Here is a 16,714-nt window from a genome sequence, read left to right on the forward strand (position 1 = left end):
CTGTCCTGGGCGGGTTACAGCATTGTCCTGATATGCAAAATTTGCAAGTTCGATCCCAGTCAGGGCACATATAAGAATCAATCAATGAATGCAAATCATAAATAAGTGGAAGAACAAACTGATTTTTTCTCTCTCTCTCTCATCAATAAATAAAAATATTTTAAAATATGGATGGCTAATGTTCCTAAGATAATAATGGTCTTAAAACAGTATTCTAAAATATCCTCTTTAAAGCCAGCATGAGATTAACTTATTAAGTACAACTTATTGTTTGCTTCATTAGTTGCTAAATACCTGTATTTTATATAGAATACAAGAAATTAGAAATTTGGATTTGACATTTAAATGCTTCTTAACATTATTTTTGCATTTATAGGAAATGTATTTTATTCAAATTGTATCCACATACAACTAAAATTTTTGCCTCTTTTATTACTTTAGTTATTAGCATGTTATGAATCAAGTAAAAGACAGTTTTTCCAGGTGCTGGAATTAACAGAGTATAAATGTTTGTGAGGCTTAAGTGGTTCTATATTTATTTACTACTTTTTGTTGAAATATAATTTACCTGCAGTAAAATGCAGAGACTTTTGTGTTCAGTTTGATGAGTTTTAGAATGTACACCCATTTAATTATTATCCATAACAAAACAGAGAATATTTTCATAACCTGGAAAGTGCCCAGTTTCATCATCATAGATTGGCTTTGCCTGTTCCTGGACTTAATATAAATGAACTCAGATAAATGTGTCTGGCTGATGGCCCTCAGCATGCATATATATTACACTGGGGAACAATTTTTTTTTTCATTTTTTGTTGCATGAGGTTTTAGAACTGTTTCTATATATTTCTGCATTGCTGATTCCAAATCTGAAATTCGTTTTTTAGTGCATGCTCTAGTTTTTATTCAGTTTTAATTTTTTTGTTACAGTTAATGGCATGCATTGGTTTTTCATTTGGAGTTAGAGGGCAACGACTCTTGGATTGAACATAACCACAAGGCAATTAATGTTTTACAAACATCACTTTTACATAATTGTTGTTGCTTTTAAATGTAAAAAATTATTATCTGATGAAAACACTCTGTTATTTTGTTTTAAGATTGAATCATGGCTTCTTCAAGTAGACGTAAATGTAAGAATAGTCCTGACACCTTCTGTTATATATGTGGCTGTTACATACTTCAACATCAAAGGTGCAATGTTTCATCATTTGTGACACGTACATATATTGCCTATTTTCAAGTTCCCCTTGGCGATCAAGACAAGAATTGGGCTCCTCATATTGTGTGTCATAATTGTGAGGAAATACTTTGTGACTGGACAAAAGGAAAACGCAAAGGAATGCCTTTTGGTATTCCCATGGTTTGGCATGAGCCTAAGGCCCACAGCAGTGACTGTTATTTCTGTCTGATCCATACAAAGGACATCGGCAAGAAAAAATGGCACATGATTGTATATCCTAATATTCCTTCAGCAATACGACCTATCCCACACTCTGAGACTCTCCGGTTCCAGTTTTCAATGGTTTTATTTCTTCTAAGGATGAAAAAAGTGAACATGGTGATCAAGTATATTTTGATAAGATGCATGAGGAAATGGTTGTAGAATCTGAAGGGACTTCTTCTGATGTCAAGTAGTCATTAACCCCTCAGCAGTTTAGCCAACCTGAATTGAATGACTTAGTAAGAATGACATAAAAATTGTCCTCGAGTTTCTGAAGTATGAGGAGCATAACTGGATCATTTGTATGGATCTTAAAATGGTAAATTTCCTGCTAGGACAACAGAGAGGTTTCACGAAGTATCCTTGCTTTCTGTGTTTGTGGGACAGCCGAGCTTGGGAGAAACACTGGACACAGAAGGAGTGGCTGAAATGTGAAGCTCTGGAAGTAGGGATGCAAAATATTGTGAATGAACCTGTAGTTAATCGAGACAGGATCATTTTTCCCCCACTTCACGTCAAACTTGGCTTAATGAAGCAGTTTGTTCAGGCTTTGAATAGAGAAAGTGAATGCTTTCAACATATTATTTCTGTTTTTCCTGCCTTGTCTTTTGAGAAGATAAAAGCAGGAGTATTCGATGGACCTCAAATTTGAACCCTCATATGTGACGAACAATTTGCCAGAAAGATGAATAAGGAGGAGAAAGCAGCATGGCAGTCTTTGTGGCAGTTACAAAGAACTTCCTTGGCAACAAAAAAGCAGAAAACTATGAACTTCTGGTTCAAAGGATGCTGTTGGCTTTCTGCGATATTGGATGTAACATGAGCGTTAAGATTCACTTTCTGAACAGTCACCTTGATAAGTTTCCTGAAAATCTTGGAGCTGTTAGTGATGAGCAGACTACTGCTGGAGCATCAAATGAGATTGTCCTCAACAAGTACACAAACGCAAGAGCTACAAACGCAAATTTTTTATTTATCCATTTTAGAGAGGAGAGGGAGAGACAGAGAGAAAGAGAGAAAGAGACAGAGAGAGAGAAGGGAGGAGGAGCTGGAAGCATCAACTCCCACATGTGCCTTGACCAGGCAAGTCCAAGGTTTCGAACTGGCGACCTCAGCATTTCCAGGTTGACGCTTTATCCATTGCGCCACCACAGGTCAGGCTACAAACGCAAATTTTTGCCTGAATAGAATTTAAATAAGTTTTGCACAAATTTTATGATTAAAATAAGTGTTTTAATATATTCTGTTTTGAAATTGTAGACAAATTCGGATCCAATCATATCTTTTAGTGTATTAGTATATTTACTGCATTATATAAATTATTATATTTTCACAAAGATGATGCCCAAGAAGACATGCTACTTCATTATGTTAAACTAAATGTTAAAAATTTTACAGTAAAATGGAAACATAGCCCTGGCCGGTTGGTTCAGTGGTAGAGCATTGGCCTGGCTTGCGGAAGTCCCGGGTTCGATTCCCGGCCAGGGCACACAGGAGAGGCTCCCATCTGCTTCTCCACCCCTCCCCCTCTCCTTCCTCTCTGTCTCTCTCTTCCTCTCCCACAGCCGAGGCTCCATTGGAGCAAAATATGGCCCGGACGCTGGGGATGGCTCCTTGGCCTCTGCCCCAGGCGCTAGAGTGGCTCTGGTCGCAACAGAGTGACGCCCCGGATGGGCAGAGCATCGCCCCCTGGTGGGCGTGCCGGGTGGATCCCGGTCGGGTGCATGCAGGAGTCTGACTGCCTCCCCGTTTCCAGCTTCAGAAAAATACAAAAAAAAACCAAAAACAAACAAACAAACAAAAAAAGATGGAAACATAAAATCTTGAACTGCAAAAAAAACTGTAGCTTACAGAGAAAAACTAATGTCAGATTTGAAATTAGCACACTTGAATTAGGTAAGAACAAGTGTTTTTGTGGATGCAACTAAAATTTTGTTCCCCAGTGTTATATGGTCATGTTGCTCTTTGTATTGATTTTTTTTTTTTTTTTTAGAGAGAAAGACAGGAAGGGAGAGAGATGAGAAGCATCACATTATAGTTGCATCACTTGAGTTGTTCATTGATTATCTCTCATACGTGCCTTGACTGGGGGCTCCAGCCAAGCCTGTGACCCTTTGTTCAAGCCAGCAACCTTTAGGCTCAAGCTAGTGACCTTTGGGCTGAAGCTAGAGAACATGGGATCATGTCTATGATCTCGTGTTCAACCTGGCAACCTCAGGGTTTCGAACCTAGAACCTCTGTGTTTGAGGTTGATGCTCTGTCCACTGCGCCACCACTGGTCAAGCCCTTGTGTTGGTAGTTCTTTTGTTGCTGAGTAGTACTCTATAGTATGAAAAACTATAATTAATGTACTCAATACTTTCGTAGATGGTCATTTGGGTTGTTTCCAGTTTCTGGCTATTATAAATAAAAGATGCTATAAACATTTGTGTACAAGTTTTTCTGTGGGCATATGTTTTTATTTCTTTTGGGTAAAAATCTAGGAAAGGGATTGCTGACCGCACAAGCCAAATCTGAGGCTTTCTATTTCTGTTTTAGCCACCCAATGCTGCATGGATTGGGAAAAAACTTTTTTTTTTTTTTTTAATTCAATGAGGGGAGGAGAGGCAGAGACAGATTCCTGCATGTGCTCTGACCAGGATCCAGTTGGCAAGCCCACTAGGGGGTGATGCTCTGCCCATCTGGGTATTTTTCCATTGATCATCAACCAAGTTCTTAGCACCTGAGGCAGAGTTCGTGGAACCATCCTCAGCGCCTGGGGCCACCTCCCTCCAATTGAGCTATGGTTGCAGGAAGGGAAGAGAGAGAGAGAGAAAAGCAAGAAGGGGAGGGGTGGAGAAGCAGACAAGCCCTTCTCCTGTGTGCCCTGATTGGGAATTGAACCCAGGACATCCATGCTCTGGGGCAACGCTCTACCACTGAGCCAACTGGCCAGGGCCTGGAAAATACATTTTAATGTGAATCTTTCACCTTGCATGGCTTTTCTTCTTTTGTGAATCAAATTCCTTGCTTGGAGAATTTAGTCATTCTACTATGCCTTCAAATTATTGTTTTAAAAATATTTGTCTAGAGGCTATAATTTTTATTTGCAAGAAGGTTAAAATGAACTACTTCCTATCATCACCAGATTAGGAACTCTAAAAGTGATTCCTTTCGATTGTTAAATCTTATTTTATTCCTTCTCTGCTCCAATTCTACTAAAGGCTTTCCATGTGCCTTGCAATTTTAATTGCCTTTAAGGCCTTGCATGATGTATAATCTCCCTTGGTCCACTATGTTCTTTCTTTCTTTCTTTCTTTCTTTCTTTCTTTCTTTCTTTCTTTCTTTCTTTCTTTCTTTCTTTCTTTCTTTCTTTCTTTCTTTCTTTTTGTGTATGTGTGATGGAGACAGAGAGAGGGACAGACAAGAAGGGAAAGAGATGAGAAGCATCAATTCTTTGTTGTGGCACCTTAGTTCTTCATTGATTGCTTTCTCATATGTGCTTTGACTGGGGCAGGGGGGTGGGGTGGGCTACAGCAGAGCAAGTGACTCCTTGCTCAAGCCAGCGAACTTGGGCTCAAGCTGGTGAGCCTTGCTCAAACCAAATGAGCCCGTGCTCAAGCTGGTGACCTTGGGGTTTTGAACCTGGGTCCTCTGCATCCCAGTCCAACGTTCTATCCACTGTACCACTGCCTGGTCAGACCCACTATGTATCTTCTTTACAATCCTTCACTTCTTGTCATCCTATTCCTGGCTCAGTTTGAATACCTGAATCTCTTTACCTCTGAAGTTCTTTACCTGGATTTTCATGTGGCTGGTCTTCTTTAGCAATGTGTTTAGATGTCACAATGATTAGTGAGTCTTGCCCTGATTATCCTAAGGAAAAGTGTCCTCACATCTGTGGTACTTTCTTTCTTCTTTTTCTCCATAACATTTGTTATCTGACCTGCTATATATGATATTTTACTTATTTTTTTTTGTTGTTGTTGTTTGTCTCTACTACTAAACTATAAACTCCACAAGCAAGAATTTTTGTCTGTTTTGATCACTACTGTGTATTCTCATTGCTTTAAATGGCCCTTGGGACATAGTGAATTCTCAAAAATGACTGTTGAATGAATAAATATCTGTGCTTTATAAATTGTGCTATTTGAAGCTCAGTCTCTTAGGTTTTTTCATAAAGGGGATACTTGTATTTATTGGTAGAGAAAAGACCAGTAAAGAGAGGAAGGTATGGTTTATTTTTTGTATTTTCTAGTTTATTTTTTTTATTTTGGTTGCACTTGAAGTCTTTTGTGCTTCATCTTTATCAGGACTCTTGAGTTTTGCTGGTATATTAGATTCAATCATTTATAGTTTTTCCTCTTTAAAAGTAGGAATATAGAGAGAATTGCTTTAACTTGAAATAAATTCTCTAGGAAAAAAAATGACAGCATTAGCTGTTGATGAGCAATCAATTTAAAGAGCTTTAAGGTCTGAGAAACCCTTGGTCAATTTTATTTGAAACAGGAATGTGTTCTCTGCTTCATAAATAATTAGCTAAAACCAGAACCATTAACAAATTAAATAAAGATTTTACTAATGCCAAAGAACTGTGCTATTAGCAAGATTACTCTTATTATATCATAGTATTCAAAGCTGTGTACTTGCTAAATAACTTTGATGTACCTTTCCAGAGTGCTGCCAAATGTGAGAGCATTAGTTGAATTACTTTTCAATGTCCTCAGACTTGTATGATTATTTTCATATATTCTTGGTATGTAGCGAGGTGGCAAAAGGTTTGAAGGCTGATTTATTGATATTTCCCCTCAGTACCTTACAAATTGGATATGAAGACCATGATGAGGTATTTTGGCCAAGTCCCTTGGTCAAGGAGTACAATTAAGTGCTACCCTAGCAGTGAGATGATGTTGACTTTTGTGGCATATAAAGTTGAGGGTATCCCTTAGGAAGTTTCCCTAATTTATGATACTAGTAATCAAGCATTTGTACCTCTTAGGATTTATAGTGGCAGCAACATTAAAGAATGACAGTGGTTCAGTTACTTTTGGATTTTTGAGGTCCTCTGGACACTGCCTTATGGGTAGCCCTACGCAGTGTGATTTGTACAGTGTGCTTTGTGGAGGTGGGCAGTCATCTGGGTGCAGGATAACTCCAGTATTGACTAAAGAAGTTTATTTGCAGCCATGTGCTACAGTATATGGTAATTACACCATCTGTATAAGGTGGATACTGTATTGCATAATGGACATCTCTGAGATCCTGACATTGTCTTTAAATACTTATAAATGTCACAGAAGATTCTTTCTCTAGGAGGCAAGAAGTGTGGCTTGGTCCTTGGAGGCTTATTGCCTTCAGTTCTTGCCAATGACTAGAGAATAGTGAAGAAGGTGATTAGTAGCAGACAGCTGAAAGTATTTTCCCATTATATTTACACATTCTTCTGTTACAGCCTTGAGTATATTTATCTTTAAAAAAATAATGTTATGTAATTATAATTTACATAGTATAATAAATATTCTTTTAAATTGTACACTTTGATGAATTTTGATAGTTGTATACTCATGTGAGCACTACCATAATCAAGATGCAGCACATTCATCACCCTAAAAAGTTTTCTCACGCCCCTTGGCAGTCCCTTCCTCTCCTAACCCTGATCCCAAGATCTGCTTTCTGTCACTATAGATTGCATTTTCTAGGGTTTTCTAAAAATGAGATCATACAGATGTACTTTTTTTGGCCTGATTTCTTTCAGTGACTATGATTTTGATATTTATCCATGTTGTTACATGTATTAATAGTTTGCTCTTTTTTTTTATTGTTGGGTAGTATTTTCTCATAAGGATGTACCACAATTTGTTTATCCATTCACATTGATGGATATTTGGGCTATTTCCAGTTTGAGACTATTTTGAACAAATTTATTAACATTTACATACACATCTTTGTATGTACATATGTTTTAATTTCTCTTGGGAAATACTTAGGGGTGGATTGACAGGGTTGTGGGGTAGGTGTATTTATAAGAAAATTCTAGTTTTCAAAAGTGTTCATACTATTTTACATTCTAACCAGCAGTTTTTTTACATCTTGGCCAGCACTTGGTATTGCCAGTCTTTGAAATCTTAGCCATTCTAATGTGTGTAAGGATATTGAACATAACGATATTGAACATTATTTTATGTGTTTTTTGGCCACTTGTAAATTTCTTTTGTGAACTATGTATTCAAATCTTTGCCCATTTTTGTATAGATTTGTCTTATTATTGAGTGGTAAGAACTCTTTACATGTTTATTTACAAGTGCTGTGTCAGGTATATGTATTTTGAATATTTTCTCAGTCTGTGGCTTACCTTTCCTTTTTTTAGTGTGTGTTTTACTGAAGTGAGAAGTGGAGAGGCAGAGAGACAGACTCCCGCATGCGCCCAGCCAGAATCCACCTGGCATGCCCACTAGGGGGCAATGCTCTGTCCATCTGGGGCATTGCTCCGTTGCAACAGGAGCCATTCTAGCACCTGAGGTGGAGGCCATGGAGCCATTCTCAGCACCCAGGCCAACTTTGCTCCAATGGAGCCTTAGCTGTGGAAGGGGAAGAGAGAGAAAGAAAGGGTGGCGAAGCAGATGGGTTCTTCTCCTGTGTGCTCTGGCCAGGAATCGAACCTGGGACTTCCACATGCTAGGCTGATGCTCTACCACTGAACCATCTGGCCAGGGCCTTACCTTTCCTTTTTTTAATGGTGACTTTTGAAGAACAGAATTTTTAATTTTGATGAAGTCCAGTTTGTAAATTTTTTTTATGGTTCATAATTTTAATATTCTAGCCATAAATGTTTGTTATTATTAATCTTTGACATTTTGTTATAGCAGCCTGAATGGACTAATATATGTATTACATGATTTTGGTTGCTACTGTAAATAGAATTGCATTTTTTATATTTTCCAGTTGTTTGTTTCTGTATTGAAGTACTATTGGTTTTTTGTATTAATCTTGTGTACTATAATTTTTCTAAAACCACCCATTAGTTTTAGTAGTTTTTTTTTTTGCAGTTTACTTAGGATTTTCTACATGCATGGTATGTTTATCACAATTGGTTTTGTACGTGTTTGTCTTCATTATTAGACTTGAAGTTTTGGGGCAGAAATGATAAGTTTATTCATTTTCATGTCCCCAGATCTAAGATGGTATCAAAGTTAGGTCCATACTCTTCTGGTTTTTCTCCTTTCTTGCTTTTGCTTTCAGTCACGTTTGCTACCTTCTCATTTCTACTACCTCTAAATTTTGCATAGTGGCAGAACTCAGTCCTTCCTGCCTCCTCTGCCCCCCTCCTCCCTCCCTTCTCTCTCTCTCTCCCTTCTGCCCTCCATCCCCCCTCCCTCCCTCCATCTCCCATCCTTCCTCTCTCCACCCCTCCCTCCTTCCTCTTCCCTCCTCCCTCCCTTGCAATGTAATCTAGGCATCAGGGTTTCAGTACTATTTTATATAAAATTTATTTTCTCTAGTCTGGGTCTGTCTACTTGATAATTTCATTAAATGTCTAACAGCATTTCAAACTTAACATTAAAAAAATAAACTGTTCTTGACCCTGGCTGGTTGGCTCAGTGGTAGAGCATCAGCCTAGCGTGCAGGAGTCCCTGGTTCAATTCCTGGCCAGGGCACACAGGAGAAGCGCCCATCTGCTTCTCCACCCCTCCCCCTCTCCTTCCTCTCTGTCTCTCTCTTCCCCTCCTGCAGCTGAGGCTCCATTGGAGCAAAGATGGCCCGGGTGCTGGGGATGGCTCCGTGGCCTCTGCCTCAGATGCTAGAGTGGCTCTGGTCACAACAGAGTGACGCCCCGGATGGGCAGAGCATCGCCCCCTGGTGGGCGTGCCAGGTGAATCCCGGTTGGGCACATGCGGGAGTCTGTCTGACTGCCTCCCCGTTTCCAGCTTCAGAAAAATACAAAAAATAAATAAATAAATAAACTGCTCTTTGAGTCATTCCTCTTGAACCTGTTCTTGTAGTTTTTCCATCTCAATGGGAACTCATTTTTATTTTTATTTTTCCATTTGCACAGGCCAGTCGGTATGTATCATTTTGCCATTTTTATTTCAAATAAATAGAAAACAAGGATGAAATCTGATTCTACTGATAAGTGTAGGTTTCATAAACTTACTGGAATTAAAATAAAGATGGGAATCATTAGTATCCTAAAAGCACACCAGGCTTCTTCTCAAACTGGACACTTGTTGCATTAAGGCTGATAGCTATACAGCTAGTGCTCGACTTACGACCACAATTGGTTCCAACAGACTAGTCGTAATACGATTTGGTCGTAAGTTGAATAAGCTATATGTACAGTACTGTGAAATGATGTTATAAAATCTTTAAGTCATATTTTATCATTTTCTTTCATTATTGTTATATATTATAATTTTCTTTGTTCATTTTATGCCATTTGTATCATCTCTACACCATTTTGTTTCTTATTTTTACATTCATCAGGTTTAAGTAAAACACTGCATTACCAGTACAACTGATTTAATATTTGCAAAACATACAAAATTACAAAATACAGGTGCATACAAAAATACAAAATACAGGTATAAAAAATACCATAGGAAACATTTTCCCAATTGCAAAACATATCAAAATATATAAACATCTACGAAACATTTTATTGGCCGCTGGTGCTTGGCTGCAGATCATTGATGTCATCATCTGAGGCAGCAGTTGGGGTTACCAGAGTTGGTTTTTTCATAAACATGTGCGATCACATTCACTTTCTTTCCTCCTTCGTATTTGTTCATTGATTGCTTTCTCATATGTGCCTTGACCAGGGGGTTACAGCAGAGCGAGTGGCTCCTTGCTCAAGCCAGTGACCTTGGGCTCAAACCAGCGACCATGGGGTGCTGCTGGGAGCTGGTCTGCACTGTTGTACACCCAGCTGGGCAACGCTTGCGCTGCCAGACGCAGGGCAGTTGTGGCTAGCGATTGTGATCATAAAGTCGAATGGTCGTAAGTTGCATAGGTTGTAAGTCGATCAATATCTGTATACTTCAGTAAGTCTTTACTTAATATTGTTGATAGGTTCTTGAAAACTGCGACTTTAAACAAAACAACATATAATGAAAACAATTTTACTATAGGCTAGTAGATATAAACAAGCGTTTAGTTCCTATGGCATAGTTTTGGTCTCAAAAAAATTTCCAAATTTCTAAAAAACAAACAAACCAAATTTCTAAATAAAGACTCAAAACATTTTTAATATTAAATACTGAAATAAATGTGAGCTATACATACATTTAAGGAAAATAAAGAAAACAATACACTAGTTATTTTCCAGCCTGCCTATTCTAGCTCCAGGCTGCTGGTGGTGAGAGCCTGTCCCGGCAGCTCAGGGCGCAAAGTAGGGGCTGACCCTGACAGGATGCTCTTCCATCTCTGGGCCACTCATGCACACTCATTTACAATGTGACAATCTAAACATGCCAGTTCACCTACTGTACACATCCTTGGATGTAGGAGGAAACTGGTGGACCCAGAGAAAACCCACACACACATGGGGAGGATATGCGACATCACACAGACAGTGGCTGGAAATGAATTTTTTCTTCTCTCATCAACTTCATAGTGAAATGATGTTGAATGAAACAAAATCATTTGAGGACCTGCTGTTTATAATATTTAAGAAAAACATATATAGTATTCTGGAAATCGAAGGTTTCTTTTAATGCCAAGATATTACTTGTTTTTAGCTATTGGGTGGTGAAACTTTATTATTCTTATTCTTATTTCTTTTTAGATAGGACACAAGTAAAGAACCACTTGCATCCCTTCTATTAAACTACTTAATAATATAATCACCATTTATAATGTTACTCATTTGCCAATTTGTTTTAAGTTCCATCAAAGAGATTTTTTAGAATGCAACTTTATAAGTGAGGCAATGCTGGCTTTAAAATGGGAAATAAAATCTGCTATCTCCTGCAGGGCTTTCAAATGACAGACTGTTTAAAATTTTGCTGATTTTATTAATGAACCTATTTGAGCTGATCATAAGTACTTTCATATTCTACAGCATTTTCCTTAGAAATAAAGGTAAAAAGTTGAGGTCTAATCATTCGATAGCTCTTGTTAACTGGTGTACCATGTTTCTAATGACATGTACTTGAATGGTATCATCTTGTGTCCTTTGGCAAATTGTACATATTTTCCTAAGGAAATAAATTTCCATACATTAGAATGGAAATAATGGAAACTTTCCATTGTGGAAAAATGTAAAATTACTCTGAATCTATTATTTTAAACAAAGATTTAATTATATACACATACATACACATGCCATTTTAAGGGATCATAAGTATGAACTCATACATTCATAAATGGATTCTTCTCAGCATGTATTGCTTTCTCAGTGATACCGTTTATAATGAGAAATGCTTTAAAAAGCTAACCTTATTAAACAGATTACATTAAATTGAAAAATGTCCTTCTGTGTGAAAGATTTAGAAACAGTTCTTATCTCAAGCTTCATTTTAAATGTTTAGTTTTAGGAAACAAAGAATATGGAAAAGCCAACTAGAATTATAGGGACCTTTTAGGGGAGTGTGTTTATTTAAATGCCACAATCATATATCTAAGAATGAGGTATAAATATGAATTTAGCAAATTTTTAATAATTACTTATATGAATCCTTTCACATACCCTTTTTCTTTTTAAATGAATTAGCCTTTTGAGATGACTTTAGATTTGCATGCAATTGTAAGAAATAATACAGAGAGCCTCACTACTCTTACCCAGTTTCCCCCAATAACATTTTTTTTTAAGCAAGAGAGAGAGAGGGACAGACAGGGACCAACAGACAGGAAGGAAGAGAGATGAGAAGCATCAACTCATAGTTGCGGCACCTTAATTGTTCGTTGACTGCTTTATCTTGGGGGAGGGGGCTCCAACCGAGGCAGTGACCTCTTGCTCAAGCCAGTGACCTTGGGCTCAAGCCAGCAACCTTGAGCTTCAAGCCAGCAACCCCACGCTCAAGCTGGTGAACCTTTGCTCAAGCTGGCTACCTCGAGGTTTTGAACCTGCGTCCTCAGTGTCCCAGACTGACACTCTTTCCACTGCCCCACTGCCTGGGCAGGCCCCTCAAAAACACATGTTGTGTTATCATACAATATCATAACCAGGACATTGACATTTATACAGTCAATATACAGAACATTTTCGTCTTAACAATCACGTATGTAACCCTTAAATAGCCATGCCCACCTTTCTTTCATGCCCCTCAGGCAACCACTAATTTATTCTCCATTTATAATTTTTTATGATTTCTATGATTTTAAGAAACATTAAGTAAATGGAACCTGACAGTATGTAATGTTCTGGGATTGACCTTTTTTTTAACTCACCATAATTCTCTGGAAATTCATTCTGGTTGTTAATGTATTAATAGTTATTCCTTTTTATTGCTAAGTCGTATGTACATAAAACAGATTACCTAAGCATTCAGCCTTTGATAAAACATCTATGTTTTTTCCAGGTTTGACTATTACAAATAAAGTTGTTTAGACATTTGTGTCTAGGTTTTTGCATGAGCATAGTTTTTGTTTCTCTAGAATAAGTGCCAAGGAGTGCTATTGCTGGGTTCTATGGTAGTTGTATGTTGACTGTTGTAAGAAACTGCCAGACCGCTTGAGAGTGGTTGTATCATTTTGAATTCCCATCAGCACAGTATCAATCCACTTCCTTTGAATCCTTGCCAAGTTGTCACCATTTTTTATTTTAACTGTTCGGATAGGTATTTAGTGATATATCATTATAGTTTTAATTTGCTTTACCCAGGTAACTAATGATGCTGAAATATTTTTCTTGTGTTTATTTGACATCTATATATCCTCTTCAGTGAAATGTCTCTTCAGGTATTTTGCACATTTTTCTGATAGGATTATTTTCCCCATATTGAGGTTTGAGAATTGTTTATTTTTAGATATTAATCCTGTCAGATACGTGGTTTGTAAATATTTTTCCTCAGTCTGTAGCTTGACTTTACAACCCTCTTAATAGGGATATTTGGAGAACAAAAATGTTCTTTTTGGTGAAAATTAATTTACCAATTGTTTTTTTGTTAGGGATTTTGCTTTTGGTGTCAAACCTGAGAACTCTTTCCCTTGCCCTCAATCATCTAAGAACTTGCTTAATTTTCTTTGTCATGAAAATTGTATTTTTATGTCCGTGATGTCTATTGAGTTAGTTTTTGAATAAGCTGTGGGAATTGGTTGACAATAATTTTTTGGCTGTGGTTCTTGAGGTTCTTTGATCATTGATTTGAGATATTTTTCCTCTTTTCAAACTTAAGCATTTGTGCTTGTACTTCTCAGCATTGCTGCAGCAGTATCACAAATTTTGATATGCTGTGTTTTCATTTTCAATCAGTTGAATGTACATTTTAATTTTACTTGAGACTTCTCTTTTGAGTCGTGGTTTATTTCAAAGTATGCTATTTAGTTTCCAAGTGTTTGGGGATTTTCCTCATCTTTTTCTTCATTTCTGATTTGGTACAATTATGGTCAGAGAACATATTTTGCATGATTTCAGTTCTTTTTATTTGTTAAAATGTGTTTTATGACCCAGAATATGGTCTGTTCTGGTATATGTCTTGTGGGTGCTTGAAAAGAATGTGTTCTCTGTTGTTGAGTGTAGTGTTCTGTAAATGCCAATCAGATTCTTTTGGTTGTTGATGGTGTTGAATTCTTCATTCTTTCTGGTTTCTGTCTAATTATTCTATCAATGTTGAGAATCAGGCATTGACGTCTCTAACTGTAATTGTAGATTTGTCTACTTTTTTTTTTTTCAGAGACAGGGAGAGAGTCAGAGAGAGGGATAGATAGGGAGAGACAGACAGGGATGGAGAGAGATAAGAAGCATCAATCATCAGTTTTTCGTTGCGACACCTTAGTTGTTCATTGATTGCTTTCTCACATGTGCCTTCAGCAGACCAAGTAACCCCTTGCTCAAGCCAGCGACCTTGGGTCCAAGCTGGTGAGCTTTGCTCAAACCAGATGAGTCCGTGCTCAAGCTGGCAACCTCAGGGTCTCGAACCTGGGTCCTCTGCATCCTAGTCCAACGCTCTATCCACTGCACCACTGCCTGGTCAGGCCAGATTTGTCTACTTCTTATAGTTCTATCAATTTTTTACTTCACATATTTTGCAGTTTCTCTGTTTGGTGCATATACATTAGGACATTTAGCATTGCTTTGTCGTAACTGACCTTTTTATTGTTAAGGTTTTTTTATCTTTGGTAATTTCATAGCTCTTCCTGCTTTGTTTTGATTAACATTTATATGATATATCTTTTCCTATCATTTTATCATTTTATTTCTAATGATGGTTACAATTTTTTTTCTTATGATAAGAACTTTTATGATTTTGTCTGAGCAACTTTCAAATTAACAAGGCAGTATTATTAACTATAGTCACCATGCTATACATTGTATCTCCAGGATTTATTTTCTTTATAACTGGAAGTTCGTATCTTTGACCCACTCTACTTATTTCACCACTTCCTACCCTCTCCCTCTGGCAACCACTGGTCTGTTCCATGTATCGAAGGTTTTTTTCTTTTCCTTTATTTAAAAAATATTTATATATTGCTTTTAGAGAGAAGAGAGAGAGAGAAAGGCGGGGGTGGGGGAGGAGCAGGAAGCATCAACTCAACAGTTTCTTCTCGTATGTGCCTTGACCCAGTAAGCCAGGGGTTTTGAACCAGCAACCTCAGCATTCTAGGTTGAAGCTTTATCCAGTGCACCACCACAGGTCAGACAGGTTTTATTGTTTTCCTTTCTTTTTCTTTTTTCTTTTTTTTTTAAGATCCCACATTTAAGTGAGGCCTCTGTTATATGTCTTTCTCTTTCTGACTTATGTCATGTAGCGTAGGGCCCTCAAGGTCCATTAAAGTTGTTGCAAATGGCAGGATTTCCTCCTTTTTATGGCTGAATAATATTTCTGTGTGTGTGTGTGTGTGTGTGTGTGTGTATGTGAGTGTATACACGCTACTTCCCTGGTGATCTCATCTCGACATCAGAGTTTCAATAGTATTTTATAACAAAAAAATTTTTCTTTAGCATGAGTCTACTTGATAATTTATTTCCTTTCTCCCTCCCTCCCTCCCTCCCTCCCTCCCTCCCTCCCTCCCTCCCTCCCTCCCTCCCTCCTTCCCTCCCTCCCTCCCTCCCCCTTCTATCCTTCCCTTCCCTCCCTCCCTCCCTCCCCTTTTCATCCTTCCCTTCTCTCCCTCCCTTCCCTCCCTCCCTCCCTCCCTCCCTCCCTCCCTCCCTCCCTCCCTCCCTCCCTCCCTCCCTCCCTTCCTTCCTTCCTTCCTTCCTTCCTTCCTTCCTTCCTTCCTTTCGTGAGAGGAGGGGAGTCAGAGACAGACTCCCACATCTGCCCTGACCAGGATCCACCCTGCAAGCCCAATAGGGGTGATGGTCTGCCCATCTGGGGCGTTGCTCCATTACTCAGCAGCTGAGTTCTTCTTAGCATCTGAGGCAGACCGTGGAGCCATCCTTAGCACCTGGGGCAAACTCACTCCAGTTGAGCTAGGGCTGCAGGAGGGAGAGAGAGAGAGAAAGAAAGAGAAAGAAGCAAGAGGAGGAGGGGTAGAGAAGCAGATGGTCACTTCTTCTGTGTGCCTTGACTGGGAATTGAACCTGAGATATACACATGCTGGACTGATGCTCTACCACTGAGCCAACTGGCTAATGCCTACTTGATAATTTCCTTGGCTAAGAGGTGTCTCAAAGTTACCATTAAAAAATAAACTGCTCTTTGGATTATTCCTCTGGAAACTGTTCTTGCAGTATTTCCATCTCAATGGGAACTCATTATTATTTTTCCATTTGCACAGGCCAGTCTGTATGTATCATTTTGCCATTTTTATTTCAAATGAATAGAAAACTAGGATGAAAGTCTGATTCTACTGATAAGCATAGGATTTGTAAACTTAGTGGAATTTAAATAAAGATGGCAATATTAGTATCCTCAAAGCACACCAGGCTTTTTTCTCAAAATTATGTTGTTTGGATAGAAAGCTGTGTAAGTGAGATTGTGGTCTTTGTAGGATATTACACCTAGAGTAGTGTGGTGTCTATTTGCCACTCTTTGGTGACCTTAATTTTGATCTCTTGGTAAAGATGCTGTTTGTTTTCTCCACTGCAAAATTTTATTTTATAGCTTAAAAGCAATTATGGGTAGATACTTTGTGACTGTGCGTTCTAAATCAAACTTCCTTCACTTTAGATTTAGCATTTATTGCTAA

The 16,714-nt window shown here is 38.2% G+C and overlaps 1 protein-coding gene across 3 annotated transcripts in view; it reads left to right on the forward strand.

Annotated features, from left to right (window-relative positions):
- Positions 1-16,714, forward strand: part of COMMD10 (COMM domain containing 10) — a 215,464-nt gene that overhangs the window by 14,373 nt on the left and 184,377 nt on the right. Inside the window, exon 5 of one of the 3 annotated variants that reach the window (XM_066274120.1) lies at positions 1,101-1,671. The exons of the other annotated variants lie outside the window; for them this stretch is intronic. Within the exon in view, the coding sequence (XP_066130217.1) occupies positions 1,101-1,217 (117 nt within the window). The 3' untranslated portion in view covers positions 1,218-1,671. Of the gene's footprint in view, positions 1-1,100; positions 1,672-16,714 lie in introns of those variants that run through there. 3 annotated transcript variants of the gene reach the window in all.

The sequence above is a fragment of the Saccopteryx bilineata genome, chromosome 4 (assembly GCF_036850765.1).
Source record: "Saccopteryx bilineata isolate mSacBil1 chromosome 4, mSacBil1_pri_phased_curated, whole genome shotgun sequence".
Taxonomy (NCBI): Eukaryota; Metazoa; Chordata; class Mammalia; order Chiroptera; family Emballonuridae; genus Saccopteryx; species Saccopteryx bilineata.